This window comes from Suricata suricatta, chromosome 7 (genome assembly GCF_006229205.1).
Source record: "Suricata suricatta isolate VVHF042 chromosome 7, meerkat_22Aug2017_6uvM2_HiC, whole genome shotgun sequence".
NCBI classification, from domain to species: Eukaryota; Metazoa; Chordata; class Mammalia; order Carnivora; family Herpestidae; genus Suricata; species Suricata suricatta.
Genome location: NC_043706.1, coordinates 31,202,615 through 31,220,743, shown reverse-complemented (window position 1 = coordinate 31,220,743; position 18,129 = coordinate 31,202,615). Strand labels below are relative to the sequence as shown.

Genomic DNA, 18,129 nt, shown 5'->3' with positions numbered 1-18,129 from the left:
AAAGCCGGAGGGGCGGGAGGCGGAGCGGAGGCGGAGGGCGGAGGGAGTCGGCGCAAGATGGCGGCGGGAGGGGCCCGGGCTGCAGCTCTGGCCGCCGAGTGAGGGGCGGGGGGGCCCGGGGGCGCGCGGCCCGGTAAGCGGGGACGCGCGGGGTTGGGGGGCGCCTTCCGGGTGGGAGAGGAGGTCGAAGTAGCGCTTGGGGCGGAGCAGAGGGGGGCGGGGTCCTGTGTGGGCGGGGGTAGACAAGGGGCGGGCCGAGAGGGCCACGGGGGTGGGTCTTGAAGAGGCGGGGCCGAAAGGGCCAAGGGGGCGTGCCTTGAAGGGGCGGGGCTAGAGGTAAGCTGAGGGGCAAAGGGGCCCTGGCTCATGAAAAAGCTTGGGGGCATAGCCTAAAAAGACGTGGAGGGAGGGTGCAGGAACAGACTTGCCCCTACTCCCAAGAAAAGGTTGCAAAACATCAATAAGGTAAATTTTGAAAATTCAGGCTCAGGCAAATGGGAAGTTACGAGGGGAGGCATCCCACTCCCCAAGAGCACCTTATTTCTCTAATCTCCAAGGAAGGAGCACTGGATTTGGAGTCAGGACACTTGCGTTTCCTGGCACTGCCACTTACTGGCTGTGTACCTTGGATGGAATCTAGTAATCTTTCAGAGCCTCAGTTTCCTCATCTGTCAAATGGGGTTGAGAGGAATACCTATCTTACAGTGTTGTTGTGGGGAATTATTCGGATAAAGGGTGTGAACATGTTTTTAAACTGTAGAGTGAAGGGCTGTGTCATTATGAGATGTTATCATTCTTCTCTCTTTTTTTTTCCCAGAGACCCCCCCGGCCGCCCTCCTCCTTCCCTTGTTCCTGTGGCTGGGGGGGTACCCCCTCCCTCCACGCCATGGAGCCATCTCCCCTCTCTCCCAGTGGGGCAGCACTCCCCCTGCCTCTGTCACTGGCCCCACCCCCACTGCCCCTGCCTGCAGCTGCAGTGGTCCACGTGTCCTTCCCTGAGGTGACCAGTGCCCTTCTGGAGTCCCTCAATCAGCAGCGGCTACAGGGCCAGCTCTGCGATGTGTCCATCCGAGTGCAGGGCCGGGAGTTCAGGGCTCATCGTGCTGTCCTGGCTGCCTCCTCCCCTTACTTCCACGACCAGGTTTTACTCAAGGGCATGACCTCCATCTCTCTGCCCAGCGTCATGGACCCAGGCGCCTTCGAGACTGTCCTGGCTTCAGCTTACACTGGCCGCCTCAGCATGGCTGCTGCTGACATTGTCAACTTCCTCACAGTGGGGTCGGTGCTCCAAATGTGGCACATCGTGGATAAGTGTACTGAACTCCTCCGTGAAGGCCGAGCCTCAGCCACCACCACCACCATCACCACTACTGCCGCCACTTCTGCCACTGTCCCTGGTGCTGGGGTCCCATCAGGGAGCGGGGCCAGTGTGGCCCCTGCCACCATGGGCTCTGTGCGCTCCCATGCCTCCAGCCGGGCCAGTGAGAATCAGTCCCCCAGCAGCAGCAACTACTTCAGCCCCCGAGAGTCCACTGATTTCTCATCTTCTTCTCAAGAGCCATTTGCAGCTTCTGCAGTGGGCAGCGGGGACCGTCGGGGAGGTGGCCCTGTGTTTGCAGCCCCCGTGGTTGGCAGTGGTGGGGCTGCCTCTGGGAAGCTGCTGCTGGAGGCAGATGAGCTTTGTGATGATGGGGATGGGAGGGGTGCTGTGGTTCCTGGGGGGGGTCTCCGGCGGCCCACCTATGCACCCCCCAGCATCATGCCACAGAAACACTGGGTATATGTGAAGCGGGGTGGAAACAGCCCAGCACCTGCACCCCTGGTTCCCCAAGACCCAGATCTGGAAGAGGATGAGGAGGAGGAAGACCTGGTGTTGACCTGTGAGGATGATGAAGATGAAGAGCTCGGGGGTGGCTCCAGGGTCCCTGAGGCGGGAGGACCAGAGGCTACCCTTAGCATAAGTGATGTCCGGACCCTGACTGAGCCTCCGGACAAAGGAGAGGAGCAGGTCAATTTCTGTGAGTCCTCCAATGACTTTGGCTCCTATGAGGGTGGAGGTCCTGGGGCAGGCCTCGATGATTCCGGGGGGCCAACCCCTTCCTCCTATGCTCCCTCCCATCCTCAGAGGCCCCTGCTTCCCCTGGACATGCAGGGCAACCAGATCCTGGTCTTCCCATCGTCTTCATCCTCCTCCTCCTCACAGGCCCCAGGCCAGCCACCAGGGAACCAAGCTGAACATGGGGCGGTGACCCTTGGGGGCACCTCAGCAGGGAGCCTGGGCATGCCTGGTAGTGCTGGGGGAACCCCTGGAGGGGCAGGCAGTGGGGATGGGAATAAGATCTTTCTGTGCCACTGTGGGAAGGCCTTCTCCCACAAGAGCATGCGAGATCGGCATGTGAACATGCACCTCAACCTGCGGCCCTTTGACTGCCCCGTGTGCAACAAAAAGTTTAAGATGAAGCACCACCTGACCGAGCACATGAAGACACACACAGGTCTCAAACCCTACGAGTGTGGTGTCTGCGCCAAGAAGTTCATGTGGCGAGACAGCTTCATGCGCCACCGGGGACACTGTGAGCGCCGGCACCGCCTGGGCGGGGGCGGACCTGGACCCGGAGGGCCCCCTGGGCCAGCCCTGCCGGCCAAGAGAGAGTCTCCTGGAGTGGGTGGGGGCAGCGGAGATGAGGCGAGTGGGGCCACGCCCCAGTCCAGCCGAAGGGTCTGGTCCCCACCCAGCGTCCACAAGGTGGAGATGGGCTTTGGTGGAGGCGGAGGAACAAACTGAAGGGGGAGACTCCTGGAGGCAGCTTTTGGGGAAGAGGAAACAGGGAGCTGCAGCCAGGGGCACTGTGGCCCTCAGGTGATCTCCCACGGGCTTACTGTCTTCCTGATCTCTATGGACTTGTATATATTTTGGAGGGGGAACCATGTTGCACCATCGGCCACCCCATTCCATTCCTCAGCCCCTCTCCCACAAAGTATCCCTGGAACTAACTCCTTCCTTTCCTCAGATGGGTACACTGAAGCCCTAACTCCAGACTAGGGCGCATATGGTGGGGGGGAGGGAAAGGGGAGCTATGGAGCGTCCTGGAGTCACAGGGTCAAGGGTCAGGTGGTTGTAGTCTGTACCTGAAGTCTGTGTTTGTGTTGTTGTGGGGACCAGGACTTTGAGGCCCACACTTGTTCTAGAACATACCCCCCAAAGACATGCCCTTTATTTCCACCCTAATCCCTCCTATCTCTCCTTGGGGGACCCCCAACTGAATTTTCATTGAGGAGGGAGTGAAGACAAGGAGGGAGTATAAGTTGTAAGAATACAAGGTTTTTATTTTAAATCTTATTTTTTTTAAAATGGTGATTAAAATATTTATTGGTCATTTCACTTGGCTTGCCAACAGCCCCTATGTGTTTGCTGGGGACCCCGCAGTTTGGGGAAAGAGGAGTAATGGTTCTCTAGGAAGTAGTTTCTGGCAGGAGGGCCCAGGGGTGGGGAGGGGCTCTGGCAGAGGTGGGGGGGGGGTGCTGTGTGGTCCAAGAGGGAGGGGCCGGCTGGGGCTGAGGTGCTCAGATCAGAGCTGGAGATAACGTTCCGGGATCCGTGCCTGGCACCTGTCTACCACCTGGCCTCACCCAACCAGAGGGTGTTTCCGGCATCTCTCCAGCCGGCCTTTCAAGGAAAATGAAAGTGAAAGGGAGAAGTGGAGGTTTCAGAGCTGAGCAGATCGCAGCGCCATGAAGCCCCTGTCTCTGCTCCTCGCTGTGGCTTTGGGTGAGCGAACCCCGAGACTCTTTACCCAAGAACAGGGAAGAAGCGGAGGGAGGTGACCCCCAGCTGGAAGCTTGGGGTGCGGGACGAGGGTCGCCTGACCTCTAGATCGCCCCCTTACTCGCACCCGTCTTCCCCAGACTTGGTGACCGCCGTCTCGGCGGGACCCGCGGTGATAGAGTGCTGGATGGTGGAGGACGCGGGCGGGGGCCGCCTGAACAAGAAACCCGCCGCACTGCTGCTGCGCCAGGGTCCAGGGAGACTACCTCCCCGGCCGGACCTCGAACCCGAGCTCTACCTCAGAGTGCGCGGTGAGTCATCCCGGACTCACCCTCTACTCTCACTTCCACCGAACCCCCCCCCCCCCCTTTAGGTCGCTCTGTGACCTCGGGCCTTGTAAAATGAGATTACCGGTAAATCTCCCCCTACTCGGTAGTTTGTGTATTTGGAATTCCCTGGACGCTGCCCTCCCCGCCCCGTTCCTGGCGGTGACTGCACCAGCAACTCCCCTGTCCTCGCTCATAGACCCCGCGGGAGCCCTGCAGGCTGCCTTCAGGCGGCACCCCTCGGACGCGCCCGCGCCACACTGCGAGCTGAGCCGCTACCTCCCGCTCCCTGCCTCGGCGAATTGGGCCAGTGGCTTGACCCCGGAGCAGAGCTGCCCTCGGGCCCTGGATGGGAATTGGCTCGTGGTTAGCGTGTCCAGCCCTATCTTCCGTCTGTCCAGCTTCCTGAGACCGGACTCCGAGCCTCAGCCGGAACCTGATCTCATCACCATGGTAACAGGTAGCTGCGGAGGAGGGGAAGTGGAGATGAATGGGTAGATTCTAAGAGTCTAGATCTGCCTATGAGTGGCTCTCTGAACTTATGCCCAATCGGGGCTTAGTTTCCTTATTTGTAAAGCGAGGCGGTTCGGCTAGGATTAAACAATCTACCAACAACAGCTGCTTCTAGCTCCTGCCCAGTTTAAAACAACCACCCACAACCCGCGGTTTGGGGGCGGGGTTTCGTGGAGTTCCGAGGGGCAGAGCTGTGGAAAGAGTGGCTGACTTTCCCTACATTGTACATTGAGTAACTTGTAAGGGCATAGGGTTTAGGAGGGGCTCAGAAGCAGGACATTTTTTTCTTCACTCCTCCTGAATCTTTATCTTGCTAGGCACTGCCACCTTTGTGTTTCGCCCTGTTTCAAAAACCAGCCTTCAAGCCCCACCCGTGCCTACATCCGGAACTTCAGCACTTAGCAAAACGAAGGCTCTCCCCCTCTAGACCGCTGACATTTTCTAACTGCCCCTTCCCTATAGTTCGTGAGGATGCGCTGATTCTGTGGCCACAAGAGACGGGGCAGGAGACCTGATGGTTTCTACTGCAAGGCCCCACTAATGTGCATGATGCCACGCGGTTTTGACGCCCAGGCGTCTGACACTTTGCTGAGCCAAGGCACGAGGAGAGAGTGAGCAGATAAAACAACACGGTATCTAGGAGCTCACCCTTTTCACAGCAGAGGGTGGGTAGGATATGAGTGGCCATTGGCTTCCCTCAGTCTTGTGCGACTTTTTTTTTTAACGTTTAAAGTTTAGGGGCGCCTGGGTGGCTCAGTCGGTTAAGCCTCCGACTTTGGCTCAGGTCAGATCTCACGTTCGTTGGTTCGAGCCCCACATCAGGCTCTGTGCTGACGGCTAGCTCAGAGCCTGGAGCCTGCTTCCAGTTCTGTGTCTCCTTCTCTCTCTGACCCTTCCCCTCTCATGCTCTGTCTCTCCTGTATCAAAAATTAATAAAACATTAAAAAAATTTAAAAAAAGTTTATTTAAGGTTCATGTATGTACGTACATTAATAATCTCTACACCCAGCTTGAGGCTCGAACTCAAGACCGGGAGATCAAAAGCCATTTGCTCTTTAGACTGAGCCAGCCAGGCTCCCTTTGTGCCAGTGTTTGTAAACAACACAGCCCAACCGGCTTGTCAACCCCAGCTGAGGGCTTTACCCTCCCTTCCCTTCCCCAGGACAGCCTTGCTGCTACCCCCTCCCTGAGAGTGAATTGCCCACAGGACCAAGGAAAGGGACTCAGCAACCGCCCATCACCTCTGCCTACACTTCTGTTCTTAGTTCCCAGGACCCACCCTAGGCAGGGGGATAGGCAAACTGCTCTTTGTGGGGATAGTAGTTCTCTCCAGTGGTGAGGAGTATTTCCTAGGGGTGCTGGCTTCACTGAGGTGGGGGGTGACAATATGCTTTTTCTCTGAGTCTGTTTTTCCAACTGTAAAATGTGGATGCTATTTCCTATCTGCCTTTCTGTTGTGACTATCATGTGACTATCATATCACTTTGTTAATTTATCCACTGGTTCAATATTTGTTAGCACCAAGAATAAATTAGGGCCCAGTGGTTCTCAGTCCAAGCTGCAAGTAAGAGTCTTCTTGGAAGTTTCTAAAATATACTGAATCTAGGGGCACCTAGGTGGCTCAGTTGATTAACCGTCAGGCTCTTGATTTAGCTCAGGTCGTGACCTCACAGCCGGTGAGTTCCAGCCCCGAGTAGGGGATCTCTCTCTCAGGCTCTCTCTGTCCCTCCCTCACTCATGGTGCCAGAGCTCGCTCACGCACTCTCTCTCTCTCTCTCTCTCTCAAAATAAGTAAACTTAAAAAAATAATAAAATACACTGAATTCTCCCACTCCAGGAGAATTAAATCAATCTCTGAGGTATCCCTGGACATTTTAAGGGTCAAGAACACGATTACGGGGCACCTAGGTGGCTCACTCGGTTAGGCGGCTGACTCTTGATTTCTGCTCAGGTCATGATCTCAGGGTTCGTGAGTTTGAGCCTCTCGGGTCAGGCTCCTCACTGAGAATGCAGAGCCTGCTTGGGATTCTCTCTGTTTCTCTTTTTCTCTGCCCCTCCCAGGATCAGATGTAGATTTAGCTTTCAAGGAGGTTCCCAGCAGGGTGGTCGTGGGTAATTGTAATGTAGAGTAGAAAGCAATTTGGGCCATTAGAGTAGTATTGATAGGGAGCTGTGGGAGTGCCCAGGTGGGACAATTTTCTGCTTCTCACAAACCCCTGGGGGTAAAAACTAGTTGCTGTGCTCAATCTTCCTTTTCTAACATTTCTGCCTGATTAGAGATTTAAGAAAATGAAAGTTGTTGTTTTGACATAAAATTTAAAATGAATCTTTCCGGGGTGCCTGGGTGGCTCAGTTGGTTAAGCGTAAGACTTCAGCTCAGGTTACAATCTTGTGGTTCATGAGTTCGAGCTCTGCATCATGCTCTGTGCTGACAGCTTGGAGCCTGGAGCCTGTTTTGGATTCTGTTTCATTCTCTCTCAGCCCCTCCCCAACTTGTGCTCTGTCTCTCTCTGTCCCTCAAAAATAAATAAATGTAAAACATTTTTAAAAATAAATTAAATGAATCTTTCTAGGGTCACAGATCATTGGTAGTTTTGTTAATACACATTTATACAGTATTCTTACCAAATACTTCAAAATGTTTGTTGACAAATACCCTGTCCTAACATATTTTGTGTATCTGGTATTTAATTCTCCTTTTTTGAAAAACAATTGTTATGGAAAATTTCAGACACATAAAAGTAGGAAGAATGGTATAATGAACCCCCATAGGCCCATCTGTGTAGATATTATTGTTCCGCTGATCCTCCCCCCATTTTCTTTTCTTGAAGTGTCTTAAAGTATATACCAGACATCATATGATTTTACTTCTAAGTACTTCAGTAAGCATCTCTATCAAATAAAGACTTAAAAAAAATGGGGTGCCTGGGTGGCTCAGTTGGTTAAGCTTCTGACTCTTGATCTCGGCTCAGGTCATGATCTCACTGTTTGTAAGACCGACCTCTGTTATGCCCAAGATTTCATTATCATCCCCCAAACCAGAGACCACCGAGGAGACCGAGTCACGCATGCAAAAGCAAAGGGCTTTATTATTACGGCTTAGGCTGGCCGGACCTAAGCTCAGGCTCACAGACTTTACCAGCTCAGTGGATCCATGCTGAGAGCCCGGAACAAAGGTGGGGTAGGGCCTTTATGGATTTGGGAAGGGGGAATTACAGGAAATTGTGATATAGGTAATAGTGACCCAATCACTATCGCCTATCATTATTGGCAGTAACTTTAACCATATACATTTGTTATTTTTGGTGGGAGCCAATCACAACATTTAGAGTACTGACAAATCACAGAGTGGGTCCAGGACCCTCATGTAGGGCGTGACTAGTCCTAAGCAATAGGTGATTATCTTATAGCCTCCATCTTTAGGCCTGCCCTTAGAAATGTTAAAGGTGTTAGCTGGCCTTTCCTGATTGGGTGTTACAAGGGTGGTCCCTCCTGCCTTGGGCAACGTGTGCCCTTCTATTGTCTAATGATTCTGAGAAACTGACACTTAGGCCTTCAAGGTCAGAGGGAAACTTGAAACCTGTTATAGAGTCAGTTTGGTTTAGACCTGCGTCCTTACACCCCCACATAGGAGTCTGCGCTGATAGCTTGGAGGCTGCTTGGGATTCTCTCTCTCCTTCTCCCTCTGTTTCTCTCCTGCTCGCAGTCTGTGTCTCAGTGTAAATAAATAAACTTAAAAAGAAAAACATTGTCATAACAAACCAAACAACAATTCCTTAATGTCAGTTAATTCCTAGCCCATGTTAAAACCCCCCCAGTTGTCTCAGTGATGTTATTTTACAGCTGATTTGCTTGAATCAGGGTCACGAACAGGTCTATACATTATATTTGGTTGTTGCATCTACTTGGGTTGCTTTAACAAAATATCACAAACTAGATGTCTTAAAATTTATTTTCCCACAGTTCTGGAGGCTAGAAATCCAAGATCAAGTCTAAGATTAAGATGCTGGGGATTGAAAGTGAGCTCTGGTTTTGCTTCCTTTTCTTAAAAGGACACCAGCTTATCAGGTTAGGGCTCTATGGTAATGATCTCATTTAATCATTATCACCTCTTCACAGCCCCTATCTCCAAATACAGCTTACCTTGAACAACTGGGTGTGTTGGGGGGTGGAGGGCAGCTACAGGCTCTGACCCCGCCCCCAGCGGTTGAAAATCTGTGTACTTGACTTTCCCAAAACAACCACTCACAGCCTACTGTTGACTGGAAACCTTACTGATAATGTAAACAGTGTTTGACACATGTTTTATTTGTTATATGTATTACATACATTTTCTTAATATTTTCTTTTCCTTAGCTTACTGTATTGTACAGCTAAATGTTATTAAGAAAATTAATCATAACGAAAATACATTTAGAGTATTGTACCACTAAAAAAAAAAAAATAAAACCCTGCATATAAGTGGACCCTCACAGTTCAAACCTGTGTTGTTCAAGGGTCAACAGTATAGTTACACAGGGGAGTAAGGCTTCAACAATGAACTTGAGGGGAGTTTATCACAGACATTCAGTCCACAAAAGTTTTGTCTCTTGTCTCTTTTCTATAATTGATCCCCCTACCCCGCCCTCAAATGGTACTGCTCTAGCACTTGTCCTGTAGAACCTCCCACATTCTGTATTTGGCCAAGTGTTTACTCATCGTGTTACTTGATCAGATTTGGGTTTAAATTTTTTTCAGTAATACTTTTTAATAGTTGTTAACCATTCACTTTATTAACAGCAAAGCAAAAACCTATGTAATACAATATACAATATTATAAAAACAGGTACAAATTTTCATTTGTATTTTTCAGAGTCCAGTTTGTAAGATGCAGGTCTAAAATTGTTCCAACAACCCATTTTAAAGTTTATTTATTTAGAGAGACTGAGTTGGGGAGAGGCAGAGAGAGAGGGAGAGAGGGAATCCCAAGCAGGCTCCACACAGCCAGCGCAGAGCCCCATGTGGCGCTCAATCCCACAAACCTCAAGATCATGACCTGAGTCGAAACCAAGAGTTGGACACTTAACTGACTGAGCCACCCAGGTGCGCCTCCATCAACCCATACTAAAGAGCACTGTTAGCTTCAGGGTTAAACTGTAAAACCTTCCGGGCGCCTGGGTGGCTCAGTCAGTTAAGCCTCCAACTTGGGCTCAGGTCAGATCTCACGTTTGTGGGTTCGAGCCCCGCGTCGGGCTCTGTGCTGACAGCTAGCTCAGAGCCTGGAGCCTGCTTCCGGTTCTGTGTCTCCCTCTCTCTCTCTGCCCCTCCCCCCTCTCAAGCTCTGTCTCTCTCTGTATCAAAAATAAATAAAACATTGAAAAAAAATTTAAAAAAATAAACTGTAAAACCTTCAGTTTTTTTTTTTTATCAATCCTATGGATTTTTGACAATTCAAGAGTCTGGTTCTGGATTTTGATAAACTAAGTGGATTGCCCACTTTTTTTTTACTTTATTCAACAAAAACTGTCCCATGGGGTTAAGAGAAGTTTAACCTTGTAGTGCCCAGAAACTAGGATTAAAAATTGCATAATCATGGGGCGCCTGGGTGGCTCAGTCGGTTAAGTGTCCAGCTTCAGCTCAGGTCATGATCTCACAGTTTGTGGGTTCGAGCCCCACGTCGGGCTCTGTGCTGACAACTAGCTCAGAGCCTGGAGCCTGTGTTCGGATTCTGTGTCTCCCTCTCTCTCTGACCCTCCCCTGCTCGTGCTGTCTCTGTCTCTCAAAAATAAATAAATAAATAAACATTTAAAAAAATTCATAATCACAAGAGAAAAAAGAGGACTTTTACAGGAAGGACCCAGACATCCTGGGAGGAAATGGACCTGACCTTGTGGAACATGAAGTATTTAGATGTTTGGGAGAAAATGAGGAGGGACATAAACCCAAGGAAACTATGACCACAGGAAAGAATGGCCCAATGATTAGTGTTTCTTTATTTTTTTAATTAAAAAATGCTTATTTATTTTTGAGAGGTGGGGCAGGGCAGAAAGAGAGGGAGACACAGAATCTGAAACAGGCTCAAGCCTCTGAGCTGTCAGCGTCATGGCCTGAGCCCAAGTCAGACGCTTAACTGACTGAGCCTCCAGTTGGCCCCAGTAGAGTTTCTACTAATCAGAAGAAAGGGATTCTTAGGAGCCAGTCCTTAGGGTGCAAGAGAAGTCTGGACAGGTGGGTTATCAAGTACCCTGAAATCTGGGCTTTATAAGTGTTAGTGAACCATCAGAAGTGTGTGTGTGCACCATTGTTCCAGAAGCCTGGCTTTTTTTTTTACTCGATTCTTACAAAAGTAGGCAAGGACCGGATCATTGGACTAAAAAATATAGATTAAGTGATTTCCCCGAGACGCACAGCAAGTCCGTGATGAAGATGATGACAGTAATGAAAATAGTAACAGCTAACATTCATTGAGCATTTTCTATGGCCAGGTCTTATTCTAAGCATTTTATAGGCATGATCCCATTTATTCCTCTCAACACCCATAGGAACTAGGTACTGATATCATCTCCATGTCACAGATGAAGAAATCTGAGAGCACTTTGGTAACTTGTCCAAGAATAAACAGCTTGTAAGAAGCGAGGCTGGGAATTGAGCCTGGGCCATTTAGCTCCAGCCTGTGCCTTTAGTTGTTGGTTTCCTAGGTAGCTGTGTTTTTTAAACAGACAAGTGACTGAATCAGAATTGTAGCAACACTGTGTGGCTCCAGTGTGGATGATGAGTTGAAGATGAGAGAGACCAAGGATAGGAAGACCCAAAAGGAGGTTATAATTGTCCAAATGTGTATTGGTGAGAACTTGAGTGAGTTAGGGCCTGCTTGGGATAGTACATAGTACGTTATATTTGGCAATTTGCTCATCTAGCTCCCTTACTAGACTGTAAGAAATTTGGAAGCAGGGACTGCCTGTCTCATTCACCGCTCTACCCCCTATCTTGAACATCGGAGTTATTCAATAAATATTAGTTGAGTGAAAGAATTAGAGAGGAAGGAGTCTTAGCGACTCCAAGTGTTTGCCTTTAGCATGGGGGGCGGGGCTGGTGGTGATCATTCATCAAGGCGGAGAGAATGGGCATTGGAGCAGGATAAGGAAATGCTGGCAGGGATGGAAGCTGTTGAGTTGGGGGCACGTTCATTGGTCTGGCAGATGGTTAGGGGTAACCACAGCAAACACTTTGGTAGCCTTCCTGTATTCTGGGTACCATTCTAAGCACCGTTCATATATAGGTGCCTTTGTTATCCAGAATCAGGAACTGAATAAATCTAGGTAGCAAGACGCATTGTATGATTTAACCCTCGCTGCAACCCATGACACAGGCACTCTGATCATCATTATTCCCACTTAGGAGATTCAGCTGAGCCACGGAAAAGTGAAACAACTGGCCCACAGGGCCATATAAATAGCTACAGCGTTGGGATTAACCAAGGCAGCCAGGCTCCAGGCACTTAACTAGCATACACTGCCTCAGGAGAGCACAGAGATCTGTGTTCAGGTCTAGGGTAGAGCCAGAACCTTTCAGAATCAAAAAGTACTCTGTGCGGCACCATAGGATTGACAGCCCTGAGTCTTCACCAGTGACAGGAAAGGCCTGGCTCTTTAAGGGTGGTGCATGGGGACTGGACTGGTTGAGGCTGTGTCGGAAGTGCACTCAGAGGCCCCTGGCCCTAAAACTCGAGTGGGCTGCGTGCTCAGACCAGCCTTCAAGGGCTATCCCCGCTCCCTGCCCCTATTCATCTTTAGATGTATTTGCCCACTCTCAGCTACTATGGGTCCCACCCAGTCCCAGGACAAAGGGAATTTGCAGGGACGACTAGAAGTTGGTATCAGAAAAGGAGGTGTCCTCTGAGGGGTGGGTGAATTCTAGTTGTGTCTTCCCTATAACTCTGTTTGTCTATTTTTCTCTTTCTCTCCCTCCCTCATGCCCTTTCCACTCCCTCCTCTCCCCATCTTCCCCAGTTGTGCTGACTGTCCTCACCCACACCCCCACCCCTCAGATCCAACTGGGAAAAGATGCTCTGCTGGACTTGAAGTTTGCCTACATGCCTCCTACCTCTGAAGCTGATATATCTCTGGCCCCGGGTCCCCCTCTCTTTGGGCTGGAGTGGCGACGCCAGCACCTGGGCAAAGGTCACCTAGTCCTGGCTGCAACTCCTGGGCTGAGTGAGCAAATGCCACCTGCCCAAGAGGGGGCAGTGGCATTTGCTGCTTGGGATGATGATGAGCCGTGGGGCCCGTGGACTGGAAATGGGACCCTCTGGCTACGTGCAGTGCAGCCCCTCCAGGAAGGCACCTACCTGGCCACTGTACACCTGCCATACCTGCAAGGGCAGGTCTCCCTGGAGCTGGCTGTACAGAGTGAGTTGGGGCCCAGGGGCCCACATAAGTAAAGGGCGGGCGCTGGCATTATGGGGCCATCAGGATGGAAGAGGGTACTGGGTGAGTGACGGGAGGTAGATTGGGGTCCCTGGGCTTCAGAGGGGCAATGGTAGAAGTCCCTGGGAATCTGAGTGACTGAGATGAAGGTTCCCAAATCTGAGGAATAGAGGTCCCTGGGAATGAGGGTTTTAGCATCGGGATTCCTCTGAAGCAGGAGAAAAAAACCAAACCCATCTCAGTTTGGGGGAAGCCATGGAGCAAACGGAGGGTCTCTGAGGGAGGACAATGTGGATTGACTCCCTCCCTGCTCCTCTCCTATTTTCTCCCCAGAGCCACCGAAAGTATCCCTGACACCAGCACCTCTTGTATGGGCTACCCGGGGGGAGGCACCTCCCCAGTTGCACTGCCTTGTGTCCCACTTCTATCCTTCCGAGGGCCTGGAGGTGGAGTGGGAGATCCGGGGTGGCCCAGAGGGCAGCTTTCAGAAGGCTGAGGGCCAGAGGTGGCTCTCTGCCCTGCACCACCACTCAGACGGCACTGTCAGCCTCTCTGCGTACCTGCAGCCAGTCCCTGTAACTGCCGAGCATCACGGGGCACGTTATGCCTGTCGTGTCCACCACCCCACCCTGCCGGCCTTGGGGCGCAGTGCAGAGGTCACCCTGGAGGTGGCAGGTAAGAGTGAGGAGGAGGATGCAGTGTCCAGGGGTGGAGTAGGGGTGGGGGCGGGAGCCCCAGGAAGGTACTAAGGAGTTCACTTTCCCCCCTTCCACCTGCCAGGTCTGTCTGGGCCCACCCTGGAGGATGGCGTAGGCCTCTTCCTGTCTGCCTTTCTCCTCCTGGGGCTCATCAAAGCGCTGGGCTGGGCCGGTGAGTGTGAGCCCCACGTAGACCCTGACCCCCAGAAGCCTGACACCTATCGCTCTGCCATACCACTCCCCCATCCCATCCCATCTCAATCTCTCTCCACAGCTGCCTACATGTCCACTTCGAAGGATTCAAAGGAGAAGGTAATATTCTTCCTCTTTTTTCCCTTTTCATTTGAGCCCCTCCCTGCAACTCTTACCAGAAGAGGAAGGCTGCTGGCCTGGTGGGCAGAACCTGAGCTTGGAATTCACAGAGACCTGGGTTAACTTTTGCCACTTTGAATACTCCACTTAACCAACACTTCAGTTTCCTTGGGTGTGGGGATAAAAAAAAAATTACTTAGGCAGCACTGTCCAACAGAAATATGATACAAGCCACATATGTAAATTTAAATAATCTAGTAGCCACATCAAAAAGGTAAAAAGGCACATCTGGATGGCTTGGTCACTTAAGCGGCTGACTCTTGATCTCAGCTCAGGTCTTGATCTCAGGGTTTTGTGTCCAAGCCCTGCATCGGGCTGTATACTGGGCCCAGAGAAAATTAGTTTTCTTTTTTTTTAATGATTATTTTTGAGAGAGAAGAGAGAGAGAGAGAGAGAGAGAGAGAGAGAGAGAGAGAGAGAGAGTGTGAGCATGCAAGTTGGGGAGTAGCAGAGAGGGAGGTAGACGCAGAATCCAAAGCAGGCTCCAGGATCTGAGTTGTCAGCACAGAGCCCGATGCGGGGCTTGAACTCATGAACCACAAGATCATGACCTGAGCCCAAATCAGACGCTTAACCGACTGAGCCACCCAGGTGCCCCTAAATTAATTTTAGTAATACCCCTTCAGAATAGCCACATTTCAAATGTTCAAGAGCCTCTGAAGGCTGTTGGGAGGATTAAGCAAAAGCACTTGGCAGTATCTGCCAGGCAGAGACTCCCTGGAAACTGTGAGCCGCCTTCTGCCACCCTCTGTGCCCATGATGGCTCATTTATCCCTGGACTGATTATACATTTCCCTTCACCCCCTAAAACCTGGCATCCTTCAGCTCCTTTTTATTTCTCTTCCAGAAAGCCCAGTGAGAATACTCCCCACCATCCTGGGGAAGCTGCTTATCATCTCTGGTTTGAGCTACTGGATTAGCTCCACCCAACAGTACACCATCATCTGCTCATGCTCCCTCCAACCTCTCTCTCTCCAAGGAACAGCTGGAATGCTTTTTTAAAGGACACAAATCTATAGCATTTCCCGTCTTCAAGCTCTATGGCAGTGGTTCTCGGTTTGTTTGTTTTTTTTTTTTTAAGTCTCAGGATTGCTTAAAAATGGTCAGGATCTCTAAAGACCTTTTACTTATGTGGGTCATAAACTAGGTATTTATGATACAAGAACTTAAAACAGAAAAATTTAACATAAGAATACTCGTGCCATTAGCTTTGAGGACGATGGCAATACTCAGCTTCTAGAAAGCTCCATGGTACGTTTCTTTTAAAGAATGAAAATGAAAAAGGCAAGTAACATCTTAGTATGAATAGCCCTAATTTCGCGTACCCAACTGAAACAGTCTCCAGGACCACTGGGGCAGGCGTCAGTCACACTTGGAGAACCAATGCTCGAGAAGCTAAATCCGTTCTTGTCCTGGCCTGTGCATCTCCCGCGTTGGAGCCACTGCTTGCCTCTTCAACACCACCTGGTGCCCTCCAGCCTTCTCCTCAAAGTTCATCACACCGATGGCTTTTCCTTTTCTCCAACGGCTCCCACCTTCCCTGGTCTGTTCCCTTTGTCTGTTCCCTCCTCGCCCACTCTGGGCTCCAGACCAGGACAACCTCGTTATCCCCTCAGACCGCCGCGTGTTTCTCTTGTGCGGCTCACCACGGTGTATTTAAGTGATTGTGCGAGTCGTTGTTAAATGCTTGTCTCCCCTTCCAAAGTGTCGGACGTGCCCGTCTGTCCACTGCTGTGTCTCTGCCGCTGCAGAGGGCCGGGCGCCCACTGGAGGGCGCTCACCGGAATAAATTAGTCTTTTTTTTCACATCCTAAATACTGAAAAGCAAGTGTTGGATCAGGTTACTATTGGACGAAGTATTGGACGAAGGAAGCGGCGGCTTGGCCTAGGGACCTCCGAGGGGGAGGACGGTCTGCCAGGCAGACGAAATAAAGTTATGTTCTGGTGCTCCCGACACGGTGTCTCATTCTACCCCAAGGGTGCCCTCTGCAAGCACAGACTCTTAAAGTCACCTGTGGTTCCTACCAATCACCCCGACCTCTTAAATGCTTTGGGGACACCTAAATCTCCGGGACAGTTCGGGATCGGGAGCCACTCATGGCTGGGGGAACGCCCTCTAACAGCCTGCACTGGGAGTGCGCAGAACCGAGCGCAGAGACCAGCGCCAAGCGCCGGAAACCCAGGAGTCGAGAACCGGACGTGGCGACTTCCTGCTCCGCCCCCTTACGAGAGGGCGGGAACCCGGCGCTCTTCGGAAAACGCGGAATGGATTCCGGCCCGCTACACGCGTGGGTGTGGGTGGGGAGTGTAACCCCGCAGGGTGGAGTAACCGATCCCTCTCCGCCTAAAGCGCTTCCCACGCTTGTTTTAGCCTCAGGTTTGGGGGGGGCAGGGGGATGTCAAATTCGGCTCCTGTCCTCCCTCGGGAGCTGGAGACTGGAATCCATTCCAATTAAATGCAGGGCAAAGAGGGCTCCAGGATCCTCGAGTAGAGGGTCCAGAGTACAGCAGAGCTGGGGACCCGGGCTCCTCGGATCTGGCCGTTTGGCGTCCAGTGCTCCTCTAGTCCGCAACCCTGGCTCCTGTCCTCACTTCCTTCCCTTTTTGGCTCCTGCTGTCGGAGCGGGCGGACGTGGGGGGGAGCGGAAAGGGCGGGAGGGCCCGGGAGCCTGGCGGGGGGGGTAACGGGGGTGCGGAAAAGCCGAGGAGGGGACTCGGTCCAGGGACTCGTTTGGGGACCGGAGACCGACGGGAACAGCGGCCCGGGATCCGCGCTGCTCCCAACATTCCCGAGCAGGTTAGAGCCAGAGCACCCTGTGACCCTGCCCGTTCCCGTACTCGTGACCCCTTCATCCCCCAAATGCACCAGGGCCCCCCCATATTCCACTCCTATGTTGCCCCTCCCTTAGGACTCCCATACAGTTACCTAGACACCCACCCGCGTCCCTCTCCTCCCCGATCCCCCGCGCCCACCTGACTCTCCACCTGCCACCCCCCTCCGTTTCTCCCCAGGCGCCCCCATGGCCCGACCCCGCTGATTCCTTCACTCGGCCATGCTCCCGCGGCCCCTGCGGCTGCTCTGGGACACGAGCCCCCCCGGGGGAGTCGTGCTGAGCAGCTTCCGGAGCCGAGACCCCGAAGAGGGTGGGGGCCCAGGTGGCCAGGGCGTGGGCGGGGGGCAGGAGGAAGAGGAGGAGGAGGAAGAAGACGAGGTGAGACGCGGGAGGTGGGAAGTCGGGGAGGTATAAATTTCGGAGAATCTCCACCTTTCCCTGGTGTCCGTGTGTCCCTCATCTCTTCCTCTCAGCTTCAGTTATTTCCGCACCTCTTGCTGAGTGTCTGCCTGTCTCCCTGCTGCGGGGAGTCCCGGAATTTCTGTGGTTCTCTGTGGCAGTGTGACTCAGAATCTGCCCGCAGGGACCTTCCCTGTTACTGCCAGAGCGTCTGGCTCTCCTGCGGGTTTCAGGCTCTACCTGCTTATGCCAGAGTGTGCCTGCCTCTTTGGGCATTGTGTCTTGGTCCCTGTCTCCCTTCTTGTTTTTGTTTAGCGGGGAGGGGTTTGTTTCCACAGTAACCGACTCCTCTGACTCTGGGATTGGGAGGGAACCCTTCGATTTTGTGACCCCTCCCCCTCTCCTGCTGGGCAATGAGTGGAGGCGGGAAGCCCAGGTTCGCGGACTTTGGAGGAAAGAGCCCAGATTGAGTGGGGCCGGGAGGTGGGGTCACCTGCTTTCCTCCGGGACTAAAGGTGGTGGCCAGAAGCAGGATTTAGGGCCTCAGGAGCGGCCAGAAATTGGACTCGGGGCCCCAAGGCCCTGGACTCCTGGGTCCAGAGACTGAGTGAGGGCAGGGTGACTGGCAGGGCTGGTTTTTCGGGATCGGTTGGGGGAGGGGCTGGGGCCACGTGACTCTCTGAGTCTGTGGCGCCCCCCCCCCCATCATCCCAACTTCCCCTTCTTCCTGTACTGGGATTGGAGCCGCCACCTTGCGGGGGGGGGGGGTCTTCAGCTTGGACCAAGGATCTGGGGGAAGGGGGCTAAGGGGAAGGA

At 52.3% G+C, this 18,129-nt stretch overlaps 3 protein-coding genes across 4 annotated transcripts in view; all 3 read left to right on the top strand.

Annotated features, from left to right (window-relative positions):
* The first annotated feature begins 57 nt into the window (after positions 1–57).
* On the top strand, positions 58–3,382 carry ZBTB22 (zinc finger and BTB domain containing 22). The gene is made up of 2 exons (XM_029944082.1): positions 58–133; positions 818–3,382. The coding sequence occupies exon 2, from the start codon at positions 887–889 to the stop codon at positions 2,783–2,785; it is 1,899 nt and encodes a 632-aa protein (XP_029799942.1). The 5' UTR covers positions 58–133; positions 818–886; the 3' UTR covers positions 2,786–3,382.
* Positions 3,383–3,655: 273 nt separating this feature from the next.
* TAPBP (TAP binding protein) lies at positions 3,656–16,034 on the top strand. The gene is made up of 8 exons (XM_029944084.1): positions 3,656–3,769; positions 3,907–4,077; positions 4,292–4,552; positions 12,594–12,992; positions 13,344–13,685; positions 13,791–13,880; positions 13,983–14,020; positions 14,928–16,034. The coding sequence occupies exons 1-8, from the start codon at positions 3,733–3,735 to the stop codon at positions 14,937–14,939; spliced, it is 1,350 nt and encodes a 449-aa protein (XP_029799944.1). The 5' UTR covers positions 3,656–3,732; the 3' UTR covers positions 14,940–16,034.
* Positions 16,035–16,785: 751 nt separating this feature from the next.
* RGL2 (ral guanine nucleotide dissociation stimulator like 2) overlaps positions 16,786–18,129 on the top strand; it is a 7,325-nt gene continuing 5,981 nt past the window's right edge. For both annotated transcript variants that reach the window (XM_029944081.1, XM_029944080.1), the window contains exons 1-2: positions 16,786–16,877; positions 17,093–17,292. In XM_029944081.1, coding sequence (XP_029799941.1) covers positions 17,134–17,292 — 159 coding nt within the window. In that variant the 5' untranslated portion in view covers positions 16,786–16,877; positions 17,093–17,133. The remainder of the gene's footprint in view (positions 16,878–17,092; positions 17,293–18,129) is intronic.